The 25,994-nt window shown below is 46.7% G+C and overlaps 2 protein-coding genes across 13 annotated transcripts in view; both read left to right on the top strand.

Annotated features, from left to right (window-relative positions):
- Positions 1-4,476, top strand: part of TCEA3 (transcription elongation factor A3) — a 46,422-nt gene extending 41,946 nt beyond the window's left edge. For 8 of the 11 annotated variants that reach the window (XM_031665306.1, XM_003891329.4, XM_031665299.1 and 5 more), the window contains 2 exons: positions 1,509-1,580; positions 4,122-4,294. In XM_031665306.1, the coding sequence (XP_031521166.1) occupies positions 1,509-1,580; positions 4,122-4,178 (129 nt within the window). In that variant the 3' untranslated portion in view covers positions 4,179-4,294. Of the gene's footprint in view, positions 1-1,508; positions 1,581-4,121; positions 4,295-4,427 lie in introns of those variants that run through there. The other 3 variants (XM_017958133.2, XM_031665301.1, XM_031665303.1) reach the window with 2 other exon arrangements.
- A 9,265-nt stretch (positions 4,477-13,741) lies between these two features.
- Positions 13,742-25,720, top strand: ZNF436 (zinc finger protein 436). 2 transcript variants are annotated; one of them, XM_009201545.4, is made up of 4 exons: positions 13,742-16,163; positions 17,460-17,552; positions 18,347-18,473; positions 21,944-25,720. In XM_009201545.4, exons 2-4 carry the CDS (start codon positions 17,520-17,522, stop codon positions 23,191-23,193), a joined length of 1,410 nt encoding a protein of 469 aa, XP_009199809.1. In that variant the 5' UTR covers positions 13,742-16,163; positions 17,460-17,519; the 3' UTR covers positions 23,194-25,720. The 2 variants fall into 2 exon arrangements, with proteins under 2 accessions (XP_009199809.1, XP_003891355.2); XM_003891306.5 differs by lacking the exon at positions 13,742-16,163 and adding an exon at positions 16,283-17,010.
- Positions 25,721-25,994: the final 274 nt, after the last annotated feature.

Below are 25,994 nucleotides of genomic sequence, written 5' to 3'. Positions count from 1 at the left end.
CGCCACCTCACCCGGCTAGTTTTTTGTATTTTTTTAGTAGAGACGGGGTTTCACTGGGTTAGCCAGGATGGTCTCGATCTCCTGACCTCGTGATCCACCCGTCTCGGCCTTCCAAAGTGCTGGGATTACAGGCTTGAGCCACCACGCCCAGCCGAGGCCCCTTCTCTTAAAACCAGAGAATGGCCTCCTCTTTCTGGGTTGCACATGGTACGCCCTTACAGCACAAATATCCTTGGATTCTCACTGGCGTCTAGTTATTCTAGAACTCTATTCAGAGTTCTCCGTCTGTTCGGCACACACCATTTATCAAGGGCACCTTGCCTGCGGCATTCTGTGGCCAGGGCAGAAATGCAGTCAGCCTTGTCATTCTGGAGGAGTCCCTTGGAGAATTCCAGGTCTGGAATTCGGAGATGTTTGTGCAAGCTTCTGCTCTCTCCCAAGCACCTTTCCATGTGGAGTGATGCACTTCCTGTGCCTCACTTCTTTCTAGAAGTAAACTGCCCACTAGCAAAGTTTTCTTTCTGCTTGTCACTGCTATCCCCTGACCAGGCTGCACTAAGCTGTGTACGCCTGGCAGACTGCTGGGCTGCTGGGGCTCACTCAAGGAGGGTGGTGGGCATAACTCGTCCCACACCACAGATTCCCAGCTGACATCATTCATATCTGATTGTCAGCAAAGTAATGACTTGCTACATGTCATGGCCAGCCAAGGTCGGCCTTAGGAAACCAGAACAGGAGCTGTTAAATCTGGAAATGCCAGGGCTTTACTGTGGGATACCCGGTTCCTGCACCTGAATGATGAGGCTAAGAGGATGAGAAAACATAATATTAAATAGTCCCAAAGATATTTAGGTCCCTTTTCCTCTCTGGGCCTCAGGTCTTCCACCAGTAAAATAAGGAAGATGAACTAGACCACTAAGCCTGCTTGCAGCCCACTCTAGCGAGTGTGTCCAGTAGGGTGTGTTCAGGGGTGAGTCAGGGAATACTTCCTGTAGGAGATAAGTCTTGAGGCAAGAGAAGAGAGATCTGTTATGAAAGATCAACAAGAGTGAAAGTCCAAATTAGCTGGGCATGGTGGTGGGCGCCTGTAATCCCAGCTATTCAGGAGGCTGAGGCAGGAGAATCACTTGAACCCAGGAGGCAGAGGTTGCAGTGAGCCGAGATGGCACCATGGCACTCCAGCCTGGGCAACAGAGCGAGACTGCAGTGTCAAAAACAAAACAAAACAAAAAACAAACAAACAACGACAACAACAAAAACAAAGAGTGAAAGTACAAAAGGCCAGGTTAAGCCAGTAAGATACTGGGAGTGAGCTGATGGACTGCCAGAGGAGAGGAAAGCATGATACTAATATTATGGAGCTGTCAGTGATAAGGAAATTGCCAACATGGGGTGGGAATATCAGTGCCAACCTCTGGGATTTGGACCTATTCCCAAAGACAGTGGGAGCCATGGCAGGTCCTAGAACAGCGAAGTGACTTCATGAGTCGTTCTTCTCTCTCTCTCAGGTGCAGACACGCAGTGCTGATGAGCCCATGACTACCTTTGTCTTATGCAATGAATGTGGCAATCGCTGGAAGGTCTGTTTGTTCATATATTTCCCCCTTCCCTGTCATCCACATACCTTGCCCGCATAAGGCGTAGTATACCCACATCCCAGAAGGGGCCTTGTGCATGGCAGCGCTTGCCAGCCTGCACAGAGTAGGCCTGCAGAGCCAGAGATAGTGGCGGATTGCTGTTGGGGAGGTGGGAAGAGAACACACAGGCATGTTTTCATTTTAGAAGGGCACCAAGCTGGGGTGGGGGCAGCAGCCCACATTTTATCACAGGATGAGTAAGTCTGTCATTCGAGCACAGATGGAATTGGCTTCCTGAGATCCACAGAGGAGAGGAAAAACATTCTGCACTTGGACCACGCCTCTTTGGAAAGTGCTTCCACAGATGGTATTTCCTTTGAACCTGGCCACAGCCGGGGATGGGAAACAGGAAGGCTGAGCCCTGTCAGAAAGGAGTTGACCCTAAATGCCACCAGGTCATCCTTCCCTCCTAAGGAAGCTCTGGAAGTCTTACATTACCCAAGTCTGTAACTCAGACGCCCCAGCTCCTGCAAAGGCAGAAGTGTTGTTTTCAGGCATGGGAGCCAAGCAAAGACTCCTCCCAGAGTGCTCCTTCCTGCCAAGTCTCCTGAAGGAACAGAGTGTGGTCACGTGACTAATGTCAGTTTCCAACTGCTATCCGACTTGTATGTGCACCATGTGATGTCTGGGCCACCAGGCAGGCTACAGGTGCTCCAGAAGTTCTAAGGTACTTAGCAAGGAGTACAAGACAAGTCAGGATCCCTGGCTTCAGGTGCCATTCTGCGCTACTCACCCTGAGCGTGTTACTCACCTCCTTGAGCGAAAGAGGAATAATAATGCCTTTCTCCCAGGGTTGATGATGTGAGGATCATTTTGACATGAGGATTATTACATATGCATAAACACTTTGCAAACAACTACAAGAATTGTTCCTTTATAATGTTATTCTTACTTTCAGACAGGGAAATTGAAATACAGAAATAGTTAATAAGCATAAAGCCACAGTTTGGAGCACTGAAAGCTGATGCTCCGACTTCCTGATCAGTTCTTTTTCTTACTAAGGACCTCAGTAGTCTTTACTGGGGCCTCATTAGAACTGCCATATTTTTAAAGGTAAAAACCAGATAATTATGTATTTTTTCTTTTTTCACTTATTGAGCACTTAGGGATGGGGTCAGTATAGTGGCCTACTGGTTTAGAGCGTGGGATTTGGCATCAGGCTCGAATCCTAGCTTTACCCCTTACAAAGTGACTTAGCTCAGTGACTTGAACTCACTAAGCCTGGATTTCCTCATCTATAAAATGAGGGTATTCATATCTAGCCCACAGAGCTGTTTTGAGGATTAGAGAAGGTAACACATGTAAAGCATTAACAGGGCTTTGAGAGCTCATATGGCATCTTTGTCAAATTAGGAAAAGGTGTCCCTTCCTCCAGGTGACACAGCCTCATGCCAGGGTACAGAGCAAATAGAGCAGGGGCTAAGTTTCAGCCTCAGCTTGCCCCTTTGGCCAGGCTCTTTTGTGCAGTCAACAAATTATACAACCATACAAAAAAAAAAAGGCCCTGAGCACAGACATACCTGGTACATAAAACCACGATTCTTACTATTTTGGGTATGCCATCTATTAGTATTATGGGAGTTTGAGCAACTTGCTTAACCTCTCTGATCTGCTTCCTTACCTGTAAAATGGGAGTGATAGGCCAGGCATAGTAGCTCATACCTGTAATCCCAGCACTTTGGGAGGCCAGTGGATCACCTGAGGTCAGGAGTTTGAGACCAGCCCGACCAACATGGAGAAACTCTGTCTCTACTAAAAATACAAAATTAGCCAAGTGTGGTGACACATGCCTGTAATCCCAGCTACTCAGGAGACTGAGGCAGGAGAATCGCTTGAACTTGGGAGGCAGAGGTTATGGTGAGCCAAGATCTTGCCATTGCACTCCAACCTGGGTGACAAGTGAAACTCCGTCTCAGAAAAAAAAAAAAATTGGGAGTGATATTAGTGCCTACCTCACAGAGTGATTGTAAGGGGGAAATGAGTTAATACATGTTAATACTGCCTAGCACAGAGTAAATGCTCAATAAATGTAGCTCTTGTGATTTTGTTACTGTTAGAGAAAGGACATTCTGAATGCTCTAAATCCAGCTCCTCCTCCTTGATTCCTCCTAGTTGGAGGGACAGGATCCACTAGAGGTAACAACTACAGGCTTCTGAACACACTTCCAGATGGTCTCTGTTACCACGTGGGAGACTGAAAGTCTAACCAAGTTAGTAGTAGACTGTTAGGCTACTAACAGTCTAACCTGTTAGTAGTCATCCCAGTGATGTTCTTGATCATAAATTGAGAGCTCAGCACATTCCTGGCACCGAATCGCCATTCATTTATTACCTGATATCATTCTCACATTCACCAGCATTATCAGCTCATTTTACAGGTGAGTGATATGTTCAAGATCACACAGCTAATAATGGCAGAGCTGGGCTTTGGACTCTGGTCTGTGTGGCTCCAGACACCACCTTCTTTTTCATATTCCCCCACAGCCTCCTTGGAGGATGCTGAGAAACCTTTCAAATTTTGTTGCCTTTCTGGTTTTGTAGTTCTGCTGATGGAACAGCCAGGACCGCCATGAACAAGGTGAGGAAGAACAAAGAGGAAGCGCTGAACTGTCTAAACTGGAGAAGCAATAAAAATTAAAGTGAAGGAAGATACTGAACTCTGAGTGGGGTGGTATGAGTTGGAGGAAGAATTCTCTTGCAAATTAATAATCAGTCATTAGAAACAATTGGTTAAGTGGGGAGCCTAATTGGAGTATGATGCTGAGAATCTTATTGATGAACCTCTTGTAGAAACTGCAGAGGACCAGGCACAGTGGCTCATGGCTGTAATATGCAAACTCCTGGAGACTGAGGTGGGAGAATCACTTGACCCCAGAAGTTTGAGTCCAGCCCGGGCAACATAGCAAGACCCCATCTCTACAAAAATAAAAGAAAAAGAAAAAATAAAACTGCAGCACGTTAGACCTGAGGTGTCGTATCTTTGACGGTAGGCTGGCAGACCTTTGCTTTGAGTTCCTTCTCTCCCATTGGGATCTCCCAGCCTTTTTCTGAATTGAAAAATGCCAGATCAACACAAAGCTCACCCACCCCCCGACTTCAGAGTCACACATGCAGAACAGCTGATACACCGTTTGGCTTCAGCAGATATTACTTCCATACTATGTACTAGGTTGCAGCAAAAGTAATTGCGGTTTTTGCAATTACTTTTGCAGTAGCCTAATAGAAATATTTCTTCCCTACTCTTTCCTCATCTCTTCCCAAACTCTTTGCTATTCCCTGTTCACAGCTGGCTGTGGGGGCTTTTGAGGACTCCAGATCATATCCCTTTAGGCAGGGAACAAATCCTCTTGAGCTGGGCTTTCTGAGTGAAGATTACAGCAGCACTCTGACTTCCATGGCCCCTTGAAAGTCCTGAGCCTCAGAACCCACCCAGGCCCTAGCAATGTGTCCCTCACAGCTCCATCTGTGACCTGAGCTTCACAAGACATCTGCAGAGCACAGAGACTTTGCCATGCTTCTCCCATGATAATTATTGGCTTGCTTTTTTTGTTTTTGTTTTTCTTTTTTAGAGGCTGGAATGCAGTGGTGTGATCTCGGCTCACTGCAATTTCCACCTCCTAGGTTCAAGCAATTCTCCTGTCTTAGCCTCCTGAGTAGCTGGGACTATAGGTATGAACCATCAACCCTGGCTAATTTTTTATATTTTTAGTAGAGACGGGTTTTTGCCCTGATGGCCAGGCTAGTCTCGAATTCCTAGGCTCAAGTGATCCACCCTCCTCGACCTCCCAAAGTGGTGGGATTACAGGTGTGAGCCACCATGCCTGACCTTGGCTTGCTTTTGATGCTGACAGGAACTTTCGGTAAAGCTAGAAACTTCTAGAAAAGCCTTGGGGAAGCTGTTGGGGCAACTACAACCCAAGTTCCTCATATACCCTGGACATCATTTACTTTAGAATTGGTTACTGTCTTCTTCCTTCCATCCATAAGTGCCTTCTCCTGTAGATGAAGCCGGGAAATAAACTAGGTACAGGAGTCTTCCACCGTCTTTGACTTTTATTTATTTATTTCTATTTATTTATTTATTTATTTTTGAGATAGGGTCTCTCTCTGTCGCCCAGACTGGAGTGCAGTGGCACAATCTTGGCTCACCGCAACCTCCGCCTCCCAGGTTCAAGCGATTCTCCTGCCTCAGTCTCCTGAGTAGCTGGGATTACAGGCGCGCACCATTACCACCAGTTAGTTTTTGTATTTTTATTACAGACAGGGTTTCACCATGTTGGCCAGGCTAGTCTTGAATTCCTGACCTCAAATGATCCACCCACTTTGGCCTCCCAAAGTTCTGGGATTTAGCCACTGTGCCCGGCTTCATCTTTGACATTTTTGTTTCTGTTTGAGACGGAGTTTCTTGTTGCCCAGGTTGGGGTGAAATGGCACGATCTTGGCTCACTGTACCCTCCGCCTCCTGGGTTCAAGCGATTCTCCTGCCTCAGCCTCCTGAGTAGCTGGGATTACAGGCCCCCGCCACCACACCTGGCTAATTTTTTTTTTTTTTTGTATTTTTAGTAGAGACGAGGTTTCACCATGTTGGCCAGGCTGGTCTTGAACTCCTGACCTCAGGTGATCCACCCACCTTGGCCTCCCAAAGTGCTGGGATTACAGACGTGAGCCACTGCACCTGGTCTGTCTCTGAGTTTTAAACAGTTGATTTGGGATGAATCCCTTCCTTGGAAAGATCGAAAATCCTCTCACAGATGATACAACACAAAGAGCTCATAAATGGCAGAGCCAGGACACAGACCCAGGTCTTCTGCTTGCTATCATTGTGCCATAAGACATCCAGAGCTGGCCGGGCGCGGTGGCTCAAGCCTGTAATCCCAGCACTTTGGGAGGCCGAGACGGGCGGATCACGAGGTCAGGAGATCGAGACCATCCTGGCTAACTCGGTGAAACCCCGTCTCTACTAAAATAAAATAGCAAAACACTAGCTGGGCATGGTGGCGGGCGCCTGTAGTCCCAGCTACTCGGGAGGCTGAGGCAGGAGAATGGCATAAACCCAGGAGGTGGAGCTTGCAGTGAGCCGAGATCGCGCGAGACTCCGTCTCAAAAAAAAAAAAAAAAAAAAAAAAGAGATCCAGAGCTATACACAGTGATCAGCCCCTACCTTCCAGGAAGTCACAACCTGGCAGGGAAAGAAACCATAGGCACAGATTTCCACACCAGATGGGATGCGATAAATGCCACATACATCTGAGGGACCAATATTATCCACAGACGTGCAGGGGGGTGTTGCTTAGAAACCCAGATGTTTCTGGCCGGGCGCGGTGGCTCAAGCCTGTAATCCCAGCACTTTGGGAGGCCGAGACGGGCGGATCACGAGGTCAGGAGATCGAGACCATGCTGGCTAACACGGTGAAACCCCGTCTCTACTAAAAAATACAAAAAAATTAGCCGGGCGAGGTGGCGGGCGCCTGTGGTCCCAGCTACTCCGGAGGCTGAGGCGGGAGAATGGCGTGAACCCAGGAGGCGGAGCTTGCAGTGAGCTGAGATCCGGCCACTGCACTCCAGCCTGGGCGACAGAGCGAGACTCCGTCTCAAAAAAAAGAAACCCAGATGTTTCTTAAACTTTAATACAGGTGAGAGTTCACTGGGGATTGTACTGAAATGCAGATTCCAATTCAATGGGTCTGGGGTGTGCCTTGAGATTGTTCATTTCTTTCTTTCCTTTCTCTCTCTTTTTTTTTTTTTTTTTTAAGACAGGGTCTCACTCTGTTGCCCAGACTCCAGACTGGAGTGCAGTAACGCCATCATGGCTCACTGTGGACTTGACCTCCTAGGGTCAGGCGATCCTTCCACCTCAGCCTCTGGAGTATCTGGGGCTACAGGCGTGCACCACCACACCTGGCTAATTTTTTATTTTTTATAGAGATAGGGTCTCCCTATGTAGTCGACGCTGGTCTCAAACTCCTGGGCTCAAGCAATCCTCCTGCCTCAGCCTCTCAAAGTGCTGGGATTACAGGCATGAGCCAGCGCATCCAGCTGATTTTTCATTTCTAACCCAATGCAGCTGGTCCACAGACCACACTTTGAGTAGGAAGGCCTTAGATGTCCAGATTTTTCTCTGTATTATCTAATCCTCCATCCAAATGTCTAGAAACCAAAAGCAGAACAAAAAGCAACCACTGTCAATTTAGTAAGTCCAATAAAGGTTACTTTTGTGTGAGTTTTGTTTTGTTTTGTTTCGAGACAGAGTCTTGCTCTGCTGCCTGGGCTGGAGTGCTCTGTCACCCAGGCTGGCGCGATCTTGGCTCACTGCAACCTCCATCTCCCGGGTTCAAGAGATTCTCCTGCCTCAGCCTCCCAAGTACTGGAACCCCAGTGCTGGAACCACCACACCCGGCTAATTTTTGTACTTTTAATAGAGATGGGGTTTCACCATGTTGGCCAGGCTGGTCTCAAACTCCTGACCTCAGGGGATCTGCCCGCCTTGACCTCCCAAAGTGCTAGGATTACAGGCATGAACCACCACGCCTGGCCTTGAGTGAGGCTTTTTTTTTTTTTTTTTACCTTGGGGCGATTTTCAGTAGTCACAATCTAAATATCCATTGTGTTTCCTGTGTCATAGCATAGGGATTTAGAGCACAGGAAAAAGAAAAAAAAAGAAGAAAACTGATCTTCACCCTCAATAACCTTACTGTTTACAAAGGAGATGAGTCAGATTAAACAGCAAAAGAACAAGTCAGCTCAAGTCCACACATCTATACAGTATACATTCACATTCACAAAAGGACACAAAAGAGTATGAACAGGCTACAGACTGTCATCAGCAGGCGGCAAAACCCTCCCTGCAGGCCTTCCCGTGTCCACTCTGGATCCACTCCAATTCATGCTCTCCATGACAACTGACCGGAACTGGCTTTTCCACATTGTAAAACTGATCCTTAGAGTCTCCCACTCTACACTCCCATTTAAAACCCTCCTCCCCCCCTTCCCCCACCACTGCTCTTGGCAAGGTCTACAAGGCCCTGCAGGGCGGGCCTGTGCCTCGCCCGCCCCCGCACTTTGTGCTGCAATCACACTGGCCTTCTCTCAGTTCTTCACGACATGCTGTGCTCCTCCTTGTCACAGTCTTTCCACACGCTGTTGGCTGGAACATGTGGTTTAACCCCATCTCCTTCATAACCAAAGATGAAGAAGGTGCGAACTACAAGCGAGTTAGCATTCACTTCTGCCACCCAGGAGGGCTTCCGAGGGGAGGGGAGGTGGTTACTGTATGGGAGGAAAAAGACAAGGTCAAGTGAGGCGAAACAGGCAACATGCTTGGAATGAAAGAGCTCACCAGAATGTTATGGCCAAAAGAACTTGAAAATAGGCTGGGTGCGGTGGCTCATGCCTATAATCCCAGCACTTTAGGAGTCCAAGGTGGGCAGATCACTTGAGGTCAGGAGTTCGACACCAGCCTGGGCAACATGGTGAAACCCCATCCCTATTAAAAATACAAAAACAAACAAAAAAAATAGCTGGGCAAGGTGGCGCATGCCCGTAATCCCAGCTACTCTGGAGGCTGAGGCAGGAGAATCACTTGAACCCAGGAGGCAGAGGTTGCAGTGAGCCGAGATTGTCACTGCACTCCAACCTGGGTGACAAGAACGAGACTCCACCTCAAAAAAAAAAAAAAAAAAAAAAAGAACTTGAAAATGGAAGAATGGAAGATGGTTCAAGATCCTATGGCCAATTTGGGTGTCTTCAAAATGTTCCAGGAACCTAAAATACGTACAGGATGAGAAGTCTTTCTTAGTATTTTCATCCAGACTACCAAATCTCTCATTAGCCCCGGTTTTTCTTTAGTTCAAGACTTACATTGCCAAATGCCTATTTGGATACCTCCTCGCAAGCACCCCACTGACCCTCTCAATACCATAATCCAGTTAATCTGAAACTGAACTCACGTCTCTGTTTTTTAATTTAAAAATAATTTTTTTGAGATAGGGTCTCATCCCGTCACCCAGGCTGGAATGCAGTGGTGCAATCACAGCTCACCGAAGCCTTGATGTTTCAGGATCAAGTGATCCTCCCACCTTTGCCTCCCAAGTAGCTAGAACCACAGGTGAACACCACCACCCCGGCTAATTTTTTTTATTTGTAGAGATGAAATCTCGCTGTGTTTTCCAGGCTGGTCTCGAACTCCTGTGCTTGAGTGATCCTCCCACCTCAGCCTCCCAAAGTGCTGGGATTACAGGTGCGAGCCACCATACCCCGCCATTTTGTTTGTTTGTTTTTTGAGAGACAGGGTCTCACTCTGTTGCCTGGGCTAGAGTGCAGTGGTGTGATCATAGGTCACTGCAGTCTTGAACTCCTAGGCTTAAGTGATCCTCCCACCTCAGCTTCCTGAGTAAATGGGACTACAGGCACATGCTACCACATCTGGCTAATTTTTTTTTTCTTTTGTCAGGCACGGTGGCTCATGCCTGTAATCCCAGCACTTTGGGAGGCTGAGGTGGGCAGATCACCTGAGGTCAGGAGTTTGAGACCAGCCTGCCAACATGTACTAAACATCTACTAAAAATACAAAAATTACCCAGTCACAATGGCGCATGCCTGTCATCCCAGCTACTCAGAAGGCTGAGGCACGAGAATCGCTTGAACCTGGGAGGTGGAGGTTGCAGTGAAGTGCCACTGCACTCCAGCCTGGGCGACAGAGTGAGACACTGTCTCAAAAAAAAAAAAAAAAAAATCTGTAGAGATGGGCACTCGGGGGGGGTCTCCCTATGTTACCAAGCCTGGTCTCCAACCCTGACCTCAAGCGATCCTCCCGCCTGGGCCTCCCAAAGTGTTGAGATCACAGGTTTGAGCCACTGAGCCACTGAGCCACCGAGCCACTGCACCCCATGCATCTTTTCTTTGGTCCCCTCTTCTGTCTTTCCTATTTATCAGCTAATTCATTCCTTAAAACCATCTGTGACCCTTTCCCCTTGTCCTCTTCACTTATTTCCCAATTCTAGAGTCTCTCCCTTCACCAACCCTTATCTCCATTCCCATCACTGTCATCACGGCCTTTCAGGTTTTCTTTTTTTTCTTGAGATGGAGTCTCACTCTCGCCCAGGCTGGAGTGCAGTGGTGCGATCTCCACTCACTGCAAGCTCTGCCTCCCGGGTTCATACCATTCTCCTGCCTCAGCCTCCCGAGTAGCTGGGACTACAGGTGCCCGCCATCACGCTTGGCTAATTTTTTTTTTTTTTTTTTTAGTAGAGACGGGGTTTCACCGTGTTAGTCAAGATGGAGGTTTTCTTTTTTCTAGGACTGGTGCAAAGGTCTTCTACTGATCCCCCAACTCAGAGCACTATCTTCCCTGCATCTACCCTGCCTGGCTCTGAGCGTCATTCCCTGTCTTCAGCAGGTTCCACCAGCTATCAAAATTCAACTATTTGGTTTGATTTTCAAAGCTCTGTCTGCCCTCTGCCTTTTTTGGGGGAAGGCAGGGGGACCTAGAGGCTTTTATGTCTGACTGCGCCAATGGGCCCTTGCCCTCTGCTTGGCTTTGGTGGTTCATCGTCCACCCCTGCTGTCCCTTATGCTCCAGGCTAAAGGAGATATTTGCCCTGTGTTTGAATACCCAATGGACCTTCTCATTTGTGACTGCTTGTATTGCTTCCTTTTCCCCAGCCTGATCCAAATCTTATCCATTCTTCAAGGCTCACCTCAGATGCACATCTTCTTATGAGGTCTCTAATCCCCTAGCAACGCGAGACGGTTCCTTAGAACTCCCACAGCATCAAGAAATTCTCATAGCACACATTGCATTCAACCATGATGATGATGATGATGATTCCTTTAAAATTTTTGTATGACAGTGTGAGTAATATCTATTAATCACTGAGCATTTACTAGCTGAATATCTTGGGCACATTATACAATTTCTGCATGCTTCTAGTTTCATCGGTAAAACAGTGGTAATAAGAGCTCCTAGCTCAGAGGATTGTTGTGAGGATTCATTTAGTTAATACAAGCAGAGCAGCAGAATCAGGCCTGACACATAGTGACTGATTAGTTGTTACTAATATTAGCTACGGTTGTTACTATGAGTGCAGGGTAGCACTTTACATTGATTGCCTCAATGAGCCCTCTGACCTCATGAACTAGGTTACTATTATTATACTCTTTTTAAAAAATTGTAGTAAACTACACATAACATAAACCATCTTAGCAGTTTTTAAAAATTTATTTTGAGACAGTCTCTGTCGCCCAGACAGGAGAGCAGTAGCGCAATCTCGGCTCACTACAACCTCTGCCTCCTGGGTTCAAGTGATTCTCATGCCTCAGCCTTCTGAGTAGCTGAGATTACAGGTGCACACCACCGGGCCTAGCTAACTTTTGTATTTTTAGTAGAGATGGGGTTTCAACATGTTGGCCAGGCTGGTCTGGAACTCTCAGCTTCACGTGATCCACCCGCCTCGGCCTCCCAAAGTGCTCGGATTACAGGCATGTGCCACTGCGCCCAGTCCATCTTAATAATGTTTAACTATATAGCTCAGTAGGGTTAAGTACATTCATATTGTTGTACAACCAGTCTCTAGAACTCTTCATCTTGCAAACTGAACCTTTACACTCCTTAAATAACTCATTTCCTCCTCCCCTCAAGCCCTGGAAAGCACTATTCTACTTTCTATGAATTTGTATTATTTTAGTCTTTACAGACTGAGAAAACCAAGGTTCTGAGAGTAATTTTTTTTTTTGAGACGGAATACGGAATCTCACTCTGTCGTCCAGGCTGGAGTACAGTGGCACAATCTTGCCTCACTGCAACCTCCACCTCCCGGGTTCAAGCAATTCTCCTGTCTTAGTCTCCTGAGTAGCTGGGATTACAGGCCCACGCCACCATGCCCAGTTAATTTTTGTATTTTTAGTAGATACAGGTTTCACCATGTTGGTCAGGCTTGTCTCGAACTCCCGACTTCATGATCCGCCCACCTCGGCCTCCCAAAGTGCTAAGATTACAGGTGTGAGTCAAATAATTTGTTTTTAGAGAAAGAACCTGGATTTGAACCCAGAGCCCAGGTCATGCTTTGAGCCACTTTGCAATATGTTCACCTCACAGAACATGTGTGATGTGTTTTCCCTGCCCCATAATAGTGATGGCCATGGTATGCCAAGGCCCTCCTCTGTACCATTCTCACATTTAGTCCATGCAGCAGCCCTGCAGTCGTTGTGAGGGGTGATGTCCTATTTCCCAGCTCAGTAGCTGGTATAGAATCGGGTTCAGTGAGTATGGGTCTGTTTGACGTCTTTAAGTAGGCGTCTTTAAATAATACTAAATAAGTTTGTATTGCATTTTTAATGCAATTGTCTATATTTAATGCAATTGTCTATATATTAATGCAATTGTCTATATACTTGGAAAATATTGATTCTTTTTGGAGAAAACCAGTTGAAATGTATGAGGTCATAAAGAGCTTCCCAATCATCTCTACTTTCCCCTCCTCTGCAGAGTCAATCTGCTCTCCTCACCCCAGGCCAGTCCCCGGGCCGTCCCCCCATCTTTACCTCATCACTAGCATTGCAACTCACAGCCAAAGGCAGAGACAAACAGGCAGACAGGCAAGGGGACTAGGAGATTCTCCGTGCTCTGCTTCCTCCCCCTGCTGCTCCACCCCCACACTATTCCCTCTAGCCAAAACCAATCCTGACCAGCCTGGAACATGCTCTGGCCTTTCACGCCTCCGTGCCTTCGCACATGCTGTTCTTGAAGACTGGAATGCTTTCCCTCCCACCTTCTCCACCTCCAAACTCCTACAGTCTTACCAGCTCAGATGTCACCTCCTCTGTGAAGCCTCCCTGCCCCGCTCCCCGCCAGCTAGGAATCCACCCCCTCCTGGGTACAGACAGCACACCCCTTATTATAGCACTTGGACTGCAATGGCTATTTGCAAGTCAGTGTGTCCCCCATGTCCCCAACTCCTTGTGCAGTGATGAGCCTTTATGCAGCCCAGGTCACTTTGATTTTCTGAGGTGCCCATCTGTCTGAAAATGAAGAGACGACAAAACAGGATGACACACATGAAGGCAGGTTTTTAAATGTTTAACAAATTAATGTTAAATACTATGACAATTGTGCTGCTCACAAGATAATTATAAAATTTATTAAAATATAAGAACTTAGAGTGCTCCACAGGCACAGTGGCCTGGTAATAGAGTACAGGTTTAAGGATATACAAGGAGGGTCTTTGATCCCATCAGCCAGTGGAGCCGACATAATGTATAACCTTACTTAGAGATAAGGTCGAAAGCCTAAATTGGAGACCCTGGCCAAATGGCTCTTCTGGCCTCTTTCCCAGTGATGACAGGCTGTCCTGCTGCCTCTGCACATAGTAGGTACTCATTGTTTGCTGAATCATGGGAACAAATACAGCTTTCCAATTTGGTTACCAAAAACCCACATACAGTAAGTATTCCCAAGAAACACTGCAGTCTAGAACAATGGGGCAGGAAGCCACCTCCTCCTCCAATGACCCCAACCCTGAGTCCAGCTGAAGGCTGCAACAGGAAGCCCCTCAGCCACTGTCCTTCCACTCCCTCTTCCCCACTGCCCCCAGGGGCTCCAGATGCAGTCATGCTTTCCATCCGCTCCCAGCCTCTCTTCTCTTTCCAACCTCTAGAGGGTCCCAGGTGAAGAAAGAAAAAAGCACTTGAAGAAGGAGGCAGGCAGCCAAGCTGAGCCCAGAGAGCCGTCCTGGGCGCCACCCCGCCCCCGCCCCGCAGGCCTGAGGAATAAAAGAAACAGCAAGAAGACAAAGAAGGGCTTAAAGCACTGGGGCAAAGGGGTGGGGGGAAGGCCTAAGGAAGTTTACAAAGCAATCTGTCAGAGAAGGGATGAAAAGGGAGCCCCGCTGGGCTGAGGGGCTCAAGCCCTCAGCTCACCTTAGGCCCAGTTAGAAACCTGCAATTACTTCAGCTAGTCAGAAAGACTCCCCTCCTCCTCGCTCCGAGAAGTGTGATTATTAACCTCTGAACCAGAAGTTTCCCTGAGCGTGAAGCCTCAACTCGCTGGGGTTTTGGCAGCCCCAAGTACCTATGCTCTACTAGGCTCAGCACACCGCTCAATGGAGCCCACCAAACTGGCCCAACCTCTGTTGCGTCTGAATTTCTGGAAGAAACACAATGAGGATAAGGTCACCCACAGTTTCTCACAGCTATTGAGCCACTTTGATTTCCCAAATTTTCTGGGCTATCCAATATACCCACAAGCAGTTCTGGAAGTTTCCCTTACCACCAAAGCCAGGGTTCATAAAAAGTAACGGCTATCATCCAAGAGTGCACGCTCTGGAGCGCTTTAATCATCTCACCCACGCCTCACAACATCCTTAGGTATGATGGCCCTCATTTTAGAGAAAAGGAAATGGGCCTGGATTCAATGACTTTCCAAAGGATACACAGCCTGGATTCCGAACCAGGTCTGTCTGACCTTGAGGCCCACGCTCTTTCCACTGGGGATACCGCCTCTCAGGAATCCTCCAGGATTCCATTTTATATGGTGCTCGGATCAATTTTATTTTTACAGCCAGTCTAATTTAGCAGTGGGGGGCTGTATACTAACTTTAGTGATATTAATGTTACTAAGTCTGGTAACCCACTATAATCGGACCAGCCTCGGATCGATTTTAGATGAGGTAGGATGGTATAATTCTGTGACATCTGAAGAATTCCTAGCCCCACAGTTGCGGGTGGAAAGAGAAGGAATGGGAAAGTGTGCATTATGGCTGGGTCGGGTCCTTCTAGTTCTTTTTAGACACTTGAGTAATTTAATCATAAATGACCGGGCATTGGGAACAGGACACTCACTAATAAAAGCATGGCCTGGAGTTATGTTTGAAAAAAAATGTCAAGTTCCTCAGTGGGTGGATCTATCTGCAAAACAAAAGAAAGGCCCCTTTCCCAGCCCAGGCAGAGAAGTCTCCTGTACAGTTAGAGACAACAGGCTTCCGGGCACGTAGCCAAGGTTCTGGGGATATTTATAACTTGAAGAGGGTGGGAGTCCCTAATAAGCTGCTATATTCTTTTTCCATCACTTCCCTCTCCAAGGCTACAGCGAGCTCGGAGCTCTTCCCCACGCAGAATGCCTGCTTTCCTTAGTGCTGGACTTCCATTGTCTAATTTCCTCATACTGGCTGGGGAAAGGGAAAGCTGCGAGTCCTCCCGTTCCGAGGAACTCCAGCTGAATGCAGTTTAGTTGCTGGTGGTTTCTTGGCCAACCTCTGTGGTCTCAGGGATCTGCCTATGAGCCTGTGGTTTCTTTGAGCTGCCTGCGAGTCTGAGGCCTCAGGAATCTGAGTCTTTAGGATCAGCCTACGACATCTGGGTTTCGCCTGCAAGTCTACAGATTCGAGATCTGCCTGCGGGTCTGAGACCTCCGGGACCTGCCAGTGCTAAAATCTTTCTGAACGCCAGGTCTGAGAGAACGCTGCGGCTCTGGGATCCGTTCGCGGTCTCAGGTTTTGGAGACGACGATCTAGTGGATCTTTTGCGCGACAGGAGGTAAGTCTGTTCGTCCCCCACTCGGGTTTTCGGCTTCCTACCTTCAACCGAACAGGGACTACTAACATCCTGAAGGCCCGCCCGGATCAGGGCCTCAGACGCCCAGGGTCCCTTCGGTGCGGGAGGCCGCCGGGAGCCCCTGTAGCAGACTACCCCTCGGGGACGATAAGCAGGGCCCGCCCCCGCCCAGGGGCCTGGCTATCTCCTCCTTACACGCCCTACACCGCCACCCGCTTCTGAGTTCCCCCAGGGTTTTCGCCTCCCCGCCGATGGACGCCACTCAGTCCGCCGCTCGAGGGGCGCCCTCTTGAGAAGGACGCAGTCGCACGCCCCTACAGGGTTAAAGCGCCGAAGCCGAGATACCGCCAGGGTATGCTGCCGACCGCACTCCCGAGTCGCCCGGGCGGCGCGGGGCGTCTCGGGAGTTGTATTCCGCACGGAGCCGCGCGGCCGCAGGCGCTGCTGGGAGATGTAGTGCGTGGGCGGGGCTCAAAGTTCCAGCTCGGCCTCCGAGTCTCCCCTGGGGAGTGGGCGGCTGCCGCTTCCCTCTCCAGCCTGTGCTGTCAAGCAGGGGCTAATTCTAGCTCTGCTCAACACAGACCGGCGTCTAAATTAGGCCTGACTTCGCAGAAAATAAGGCCCGACTCAAGAGAAGCTTCTAGGGACGTGAGGCGAAGCAGGGCAGCCTCCCTGGCTGAATCGTGCTGCAGTCTCCATGAGAAGAAAGCGAGAATACTCCGCCCTGACTGGGAGGACGTGCTTACTTCTTCACCCTTTTGTTCTTTTCCCTCCTCGGCTTTTGGCCTCTGGCTGGCTTTTGTACGCGGGAGTGGAACTCCAACTCCCGGTAGGCCATGGGGGCAGGCACAGGCGCACTAGAGGCTCTTGGCCACGCTGTGGGAGGCGGGCCTAGTGTTCCGCCTCTGATTGGTAGAGTGTTTCACGAACTTCGCTCGCTGATTGGCTGAGGCAGCTGCCGGAAAGGACTGGGCCTCGAGACGGCAGAGCGGAGGCGTTCCCTGGGCTGGGCTGAGCGCCTCCTCCTGGAAACAGCATCGGTCTAACCCCCGGCGCGGGAGGGACCCAGCCAGGGGGCTGTCCTAGTAGATTCCGGCATTGCCTCCACCCCGCTGTGGCGGAGACACAGAGGGCGGGTGGCGCTCGAGGGTCAGGGAGGAGAGTGACCCGGCCCTGGTCCAGGGCCCTCCCTGCACGCCTTGGGGCCAGAACTCCAGCCCTGGGGAGTGGGCAGGGCCTGTTTTCCGTGCCTCACACCCTGCTTTTCGCCTCCTTCAGCGCTGTCTGCTAGCTGCTTTTCCTGCTCTCTCTCCCTGGAGGCGAACCCTTGTGCTGGAGATGGCAGCCACCCTGCTCATGGCTGGGTCCCAGGTAAGCCGGGGGTGGCTTCTCGGACCTTATCTCTTCTTACCCACCTCGTCCGGCGTTTCTCTGCTCTGCAAGTCCCTGTGGGAAATTCCCTGGGATTAGTAATTCGCTGGCTTCGATATTCTGCCTCCAGGGGCCTAGTACCAAGCCAGTATTGTCACAAACAAGCATATATCGAACACCTGCTGTATGCCTTTAAATACTGGGGAGATAAAAGATGGACGAGATGGGCGCTACCTTTTGGCTCACAGTTCACAATCTATAGGGAGAAAGGCGGATCCACTTAAGCGTGGCACAACGTAATAAGTGCTCTATTTGCTGTAGGAAAAAAGTGCTGTAGTGTGGGAATCACTCCCAAGAAGTGGGAGTGATTAAGTCTATCTGGGGCATCCGAGGGGAGTGAAGTAGTGCAGAGGGGTAGGGGGCATTGAAGAACAGTTGGTACTGGAGCGGGACCTTAAAAAGCAGTAGAATTTCACTAGTGTGAGAAGGATGTTCCAGGGAAAGAGGGACATTATGAGTAAAGGTATGGAGCAATGCAAGTGCCAGATAGGTCCTGAGAAAAGCACAGCCAGAGGATAAAGTTCCTGAGTGGGGCAGGGATAGCTGGCCATGGGACCAGAACAATCAGCTCATAAATTGCTGCCTTTACCACGTCTCTTTTTTGCTCGAATATTTCTTCTTTGGACTCTATAGATCACATTTAATATCTTTTTCCTCCTGAATATTTCTAACTATGTTTGTAATTTCAAGAAGTCCTAAATACAGAATAGTAGGGAAGCGTTGTGTGATTTCAGGCACCTGTGACGTTTGAAGATATGGCCATGTATCTCACCCGGGAAGAATGGAGACCTCTGGACCCTGCACAAAGGGACCTTTACAGGGATGTTATGCAGGAGAATTACGGAAATGTTGTCTCACTAGGTAAGTAAGGAGTCTACCTTTCTTTGCCTCCACGTTTTTGAGATCATGTCAAAATGACTTGGTTATTTCAACGCAGCCTAGTGGTTTGATGTTTTAAAGCACTTAATTGCTTATTGGCTTGACTTGAGTCCTCAGGCGGATCTTTGAATGTGGGAACATCCAGGTCATATTGTCTAAAAAGAAAAAAAACTGCTTCTGCACATTTTAGAAACGTTCAGATTTCTTGTGCCCTGAGTCATTTTCCAATCTCCAGCCTGTTTGTACAGATCACTGACCAAACAGGTCTGGCATAATAGTGCTTGCCAGAATATAAATGCCCCTATAAGTAGTGCTTTTACTCTAGGGTGCTAAAAAATGAGGGGATTCTAACCCAGGTTCATGGGAGGGCGAAAGCCACCTTTTTGTGTTTGTTTTGGCTTCAGAGCACTAGCTTTGACTCAAGTTCCTTAGCTGAGTAGGTTGCCGTCTAGAAATGTTTCAGTGTTGATGATGATAGATTTCTAGTGTGTCAAATGCTGTTCCAGAAGAATGCTGCAATAGATCACAAATTCTATTCGAGAGGGCAGCTGATTTTTTTTACATGATCTGCAAGCCTGTCTTCTCTCTTTGCTGTACTTTGGTCTGGGTGTAACTAGAATAAACAGTATATTCTTGAGCTGAACGGTCTTTTGACTCACTCTGCCTCCTGTCAAGACTTGACAGACATTAGCAAGCGTGTGTGGGTCACTAGGTCATCTGCCACTCATTAGGACTAATCCTTTTTTTGAAATCTTTATTCCCATAGCCTTTCTCAGAACAAAAGGCAACTCTGAGGGCTTTCCTTTTTAACTTGAGCTTTCTCTGATATCCCTAGTTTCTTGAATCCTTTCTTTATAAAAGTAACTATAAATAGTTATCTACCCAGATCTATTGCAGTCTGTAACCCAAATATTCCACTTAATCCAACAAAAGCAAAAAATGACAATCATTTAAAAATGTGAATTTACATTTCTATAGTTTAGCCCCAAAAGCACTTGTTAGAAGCAGGGAAGCACCAAAAAACTGGTTTTTTGCCCAAATAAGTTTGGGAATGGGAATGGGTTTAAAAATGATTACAAGACGACCTTTTTCTTTTCTTTTCTTTTTTTTTTTTTTTGAGATAGGATCTTGCTCTGTTGCCCAGGCTGGAGTGCAGTGGCATGATCACAACTCATTGCAGCCTTGACCTCCCAGGCCCAGGTCATCCTCCCATCTCAACTTCCTGAGTAGCTGGGATCACAGATGTGTACCACCTTGCCCAGCTAATTCTTTTTATTTTTTTTTAATTTTTTAATTAAAAAAGATTTTTTTCTGAGACAGAGTCTCACTCTGTTGCCCTGACTGGAGTGCAGAGTTCAAGCGATTCTCCTGCCTCAGCCTCCCAAGTAGCTGGGATTACAGGCACATGCCACCATGCTCAGCTAATTTTTGTATTTTTAATAGAGACAGGGTTTCACTATGTTGGTCAGGCTGGTCTTGAACTCCTGACCTCAAGTGATCCACCCACCTCAGCCTCCGAAAGTGCTAGGATTACAGGCATGAGCCACCACACCCAGCCTCTTTTTATTTTTAATAGAAGAGAGACCTCCCTGTGTTGCACAGGCTGGTCTCAAACTCCTAGGCTCAAGTGATCCTCCTGCATCAGCCTCCCAAAGTGCTGGGATTAGAGGCCTAAGCTACTGCATCTGGCCTTATAAGGCCTTTTTACCTTAGGATTCCTTAGAACCTTTAGTGTGTTATTAGGCATTGTGAATTTTGAAGGAAACGATATTGTATGTACCATTTACCAACCTAGTTTATTCATGAACCGTTTTCTCCTGAAATGCATACTTTCTTTCTGAAGAGTGTACTAAGAAACCCAATTTGGAGAATGCAGTGTCTGGTATAAAACTTCTTGTAGACAGTGGTTGTGTATTTTGATTTTCATTTGAAGACTGCATGTGAAATAGACAATGCCAAGGACGTTCTCAGCCAGACATCTTTTTTGCCTTCTTCAACCTTCCCACTTCTATGTTCATTAAAAGGTCACTGAAAAGTAGGAAGTGACATTTGTCAGTCACTTTTCTGTCAACTATGACATAGGTAAAGATTCATTTTTCTCCATGTTAACATAGTTGGTTCTGGCTGGGCACGGTGGCTCATGCCTGTAATCCCAGCAGTTTGGGAGGCCGAGACGGGCGGATCACCTGAGGTCAGGAGTTCAAGACCAGCCTGGCCAATGTGGTGAAACCCCATCTCTACTAAAAATACAAAAAAATAGCTGGGTGTGGTTGTGGGCACCTCTAATCCCATCTACTCGGGAAGCTGAAGCAGGAGAATCGCTTGAACCCAGGAGGCGGAGGTTGCAGTGAGTGGAGATGGCGCTATTGCACTCCAGCCTGGGCAACAAGAGTGAACTCTGTCTCAAAAAACAAAACAAAACAAACAAAACAACCGTAGTGAGTTCTTAGTAAATATTTCATGATGCTACTAATGATGAAGGCTTGGCAAGTTAAAAAATACACACTCACAAAATATCTGGACTCTTGCCTTTTAGATATTCTAATTTAGAGTCTCATATTTTCTGCTTCCAGTTTTCTTTCAAAACACGAGGAATATATATAGTTTTCTTTTCTTTCTTTTTTTAAGAGACAGGGTATCGTTCTGTCACCCAGACTGGTGTGCAGTGGCACAATCACAGCTTATTGCAGCCTTGAACTCCTGGGCTCAAGTGATCCTCTTACCTCAGCCTCCTGAGTAGCTAGAACTACAGTTGCATGCCACCACACCCACCTAATTTTTTAAATTTTTTGTAGAGATAGGGTCTCCCTATATTGCCCAGCCTGGTCTTGAACTCCTGGCCTGAAGTGATCCTCCTGACTTGGCCTCCTAAAGTGTTAGGATTACACGCGTGAGCCACGGCACCTGGCCTGTGTAGTTTTCTTAAGGAGTCATTAATTACAGCGATACAGAACATGAATTTTGACAGACCTGAGTTTGAATACTGGCTTTACCATTTACTATGGCGTTGAACAAGTCAATTCACTTGTCTGGGTCTTGGATTTCTCATTAATGAAGTAGAAATAATCACAGTTCCTGACCCTCAGAATAGCTGTGATAAAGAATATAGTAATTCATATAAATAATTTAGGCTGGGCACAGTGGCTCAGGAGTTCAAGACCAGCCTGACCAATACCGTGTAACCCTGTGTCTACTAAAAATAAAAAAATTAGCTGGGCGTGGTGGCATGCACCTGTAGTCCCAGCTACTAAAGAGGCTGAGACAGGAGAATTGCTTGAACCTGAGAGGCAGAGGTTGCAGTGAGCCAAGATCATGCCACTTCACTCCAACCAGGGCAACAGAGTGCGACTCTGTCTCAAAAAAAAAAAAAAAAAAAAAAAATTAATATAGTGCCTGGCACATAATAGGTAATTTTTGTTCTTACTAGCCTTATTGTTTACTTTTTATTACAGATTTTGAGATCAGGAGTGAGAACGAGGTAAATCCCAAGCAAGAGATTAGTGAAGATGTACAATTTGGGACATCTGAAAGACCTGCTGAGAACGCTGAGGAAAATCCTGAAAGTGAAGAGGGCTTTGAAAGCGGAGATAGGTCAGAAAGACAATGGGGAGATTTAACAGCAGAAGAGTGGGTAAGCTATCCTCTCCAACAAGTCACCGACCTGCTTGTCCACAAAGAAGTCCACACAGGTATCCGCTATCATATATGTTCTCATTGTGGAAAGGCCTTCAGTCAGATCTCAGACCTTAATCGACATCAGAAGACCCACACTGGAGACAGACCCTATAAATGTTATGAATGTGGAAAGGGCTTCAGTCGCAGCTCACACCTTATTCAGCATCAAAGAACACATACTGGGGAGAGGCCTTATGACTGTAACGAGTGTGGGAAAAGTTTTGGAAGAAGTTCTCACCTGATTCAGCATCAGACAATCCACACTGGAGAGAAGCCTCACAAATGCAATGAGTGTGGAAAAAGTTTCTGCCGTCTCTCTCACCTAATCCAACACCAAAGGACCCACAGTGGGGAGAAACCCTATGAGTGTGAGGAGTGTGGGAAAAGCTTCAGCAGGAGCTCTCACCTAGCTCAGCACCAAAGGACCCACACGGGTGAGAAACCTTATGAGTGTAACGAATGTGGCCGAGGCTTCAGTGAGAGATCCGATCTCATCAAACACTATCGAGTCCACACGGGGGAGAGGCCCTACAAGTGTGATGAGTGTGGGAAGAATTTCAGTCAGAACTCCGACCTTGTGCGTCATCGCAGAGCCCACACGGGAGAGAAGCCGTACCACTGTAATGAATGTGGGGAGAATTTCAGCCGCATCTCACACTTGGTTCAGCACCAGAGAACTCACACTGGAGAGAAGCCATATGAATGCAATGCTTGTGGGAAAAGCTTCAGCCGGAGCTCTCATCTCATCACACACCAGAAAATTCACACTGGAGAGAAGCCTTATGAGTGTAATGAGTGTTGGCGAAGCTTTGGTGAAAGGTCAGATCTAATTAAGCATCAGAGAACCCACACAGGGGAGAAGCCCTATGAGTGTGTGCAGTGTGGAAAAGGTTTCACCCAGAGCTCCAACCTCATCACACATCAAAGAGTTCACACAGGAGAGAAGCCTTATGAATGTACTGAATGTGAGAAGAGTTTCAGCAGGAGCTCAGCTCTTATTAAACATAAGAGAGTTCATACAGACTAAGTCCTGTAATTATGATGGCTGAGAAATGATTCATTTGAAGATACAATTTTATTTGATATCAATGAACGCCCTCAAGACTGAGCTGCTTTTATCATACTCTTGTAGTAGTTGTGGGCCACAATTTAAACCATCAGAGATGACAAGCCATTTGAAATTCTGACCCTCAGCTTTGGGAATGTTATCTCCTCCAAAATGGTGATTTTTATTCACTCAATGGGTTACTTCATTAAAATCAGCCCCACAAGTAACTGGAAAACGGAAGACCAGGGGACAAATGCTGGTGAATGCCCAGGCTTGGAAATGGAGTAAATCTTTCAATGTTATTTTCTCCCATCCTTGGCCCAAGGAACTATGCTAAGTGAAATGTGGGACTGTAATAGGGTGGTCATGGCTGCTTTGGAAAAAGGCAACTAGAGACTCTGCCTGAATTGCCACACCTATTCACACACCATAGTAGTTGGGCACACACATCTTCCCCTCCAAAGGGCTTTTTCCTTGAGTTGCTCATGCATTTGTATCTTTTCCATCTTCCTGAGGGCAAGATTTTGCACGATGAAGGCAATGATTGTAACTTTTCTTCTCACTGTTTCTAATTAGCTCATTTAAAACTTGCATCTTTGTGAAAGCTAACTGAAGATACAGTTGGAAAGGAAAAACAAGACACAGGTTTGGGGACCAAGGACCCATCAATGATGGTGACTTTAGCAGAAGATGCCCACAGTTATTACTGCCATTAATCAGATTTATGAATTTTCTTTGGGGATCACTATAGGGAACATTGCAGGGAAAATATCTTCAAGGAAAGATAGGACCATCAGTGACAGTTAAGTTTAAGGAGCAAGTGGAATTGACTCCTTCAGGGAAGGAATCACAGAGTCCCTTCCCAAGGAATGTAGGTCGTTTCTGTGTTTTTCCCTCTCTAATGTTTAAGATCAACTCTTCCTATCCTGCTAACTCTAAGATTTGATAAGGGCCACATCCCAGTGTTTATCTTAGCTTGCATCAGGGCATGTGTATGTACAGTAATGTGTATTCCTGTGGTTTTTCTAATAGCAGAAACTGAATTTACAGAGACTTAGCATGTTCTTGAGTGATGTGAGTCATGTGACAGAAGTATAAACATAACTCCAATGTGAGAAATGTCCTTTTTTCATTATGAAAAAAATTTAAACACTAGTGCTTTAGTGTGCACTCTCCTGTAAGGTCTGTCTTTGTTCAGAGCTAAGCACTTGTTTGTATGTGTTTGTCAATTGTGGAAGATAATGACCAGACAAATAGGTCAATTGTCCTATTCTCAGAATGAATTATCTTCTATGGCAATGAAGAACTCTTTGGCTTAGAAGGAATTAACAAACCTTGGTAGGAATGTATTTCCATCCTCCCACCCTACAGATATAAGTGGTTAAAATAACAGTTCACCCAATTTAAACCCAGTAGTGTCCGTTTTCCTAATCTCAGTCCAGGTAGGAATTAAGAAATATCTCAAATGTTGATGCTTATCCAAGCATGTTGGGGTGAAAGGGAATTGGTGCCCAGAAAATGGGACTGGAGTGAGGAATATCTTTTCTTTTGAGAGTACCCCCAGTTTATTTCTACTGTGCTTTATTGCTACTGTTCTTTATTGTGAATGTTGTAACATTTAAAAAATGTTTTTGCCATAGTTTTTTGGGACTCGGTGTTAAAGGAGCCAGTGGTCTCTCTTGGGTAGGGTATTATAATGAGTTATTGTGACCCACAGCTGTGTGGGACCATATCACTTGTTAATAACACAACCTTTAAAGTAACCCATCTTCCAGTGGAGTTCCTTCATGTTGCCACTCCTTTTTAAGGACAAACTCAGGCAAGGAGCATGTTTTTTTGTTCTTTACAAAATCTAGCAGACTGTGGGTATTCATATTTTAATTGTCAGGTGACACATGTTCTTGGTAACTAAACTCAAATATGTCTTTTCCCATATATGTTGCTGATGATTGTAATAAATGTCAAAGTTCTCCTGTTGCTTCTGTGAGCCACTACGGGTATCAGCTTGGGAGTGGCCATAGATGACAGCATTTCCATGACCTAACTGTATTTCACCCCCTTTTCCTTCCCTACTGTTCTTGCCCCACCCCAACCAGTTCTTGCTGCTGCTTTTGGCTTCTTAGAGGTGAAGGGCTCAAAACAAGGCTTCTAAGCACGCAGCTATCTCCGTACATGAACAATCTAGCTGGGAAACTGAAAGGACGAGGGCCACCCCAGCTGTCTCCTCTCTTTCTGCCAATTGTTGCCCGTTTGCTGTGTTGAACTTTGTGTAGAACTTATGCATCAGACTCCCTTCACTAATGCTTTTTGCATGCCTTCTGCTCCCAAGTCCCTGGCTGCCTCTGCACATCCCGTGAACACTTTGTGCCTGTTTTCTATGGTTGTGGAGAGTGAATGAACACATCAGTATGTAGAACAGTTTTCCTCATGGTATTGGTCACAGTTATACTAGTGTTTGTATTATTCTAACTATATTCTATAATTAAAAGTATAATTTTTAAAGTCAGCAAACCTGAGAATTATTTTAGTAATCCAGTACTGATTCATATAATGGCTTTTCATCAGATTCATTAAAATCGGGCATGACTGTCTTTACACTGATGCATTTTGTACAGATGTACAGATATTTTACACAGATGATCTTGTAGGCATTTAGGAGTGTAGTATCTTGAGCCCTATGGTTATTGCCATATCTTGGGAAGATGAAAAAACCCGAGTAGTTTTCTATGAAGGTTATGCTGGTGATAAAAGCCATATGGAAATATTTGGTATGGGTGACT

Source organism: Papio anubis, chromosome 1 (assembly GCF_008728515.1).
Source record: "Papio anubis isolate 15944 chromosome 1, Panubis1.0, whole genome shotgun sequence".
NCBI lineage: Eukaryota > Metazoa > Chordata > Mammalia > Primates > Cercopithecidae > Papio > Papio anubis.
This window is presented reverse-complemented; position numbering and strand designations above follow the sequence as displayed.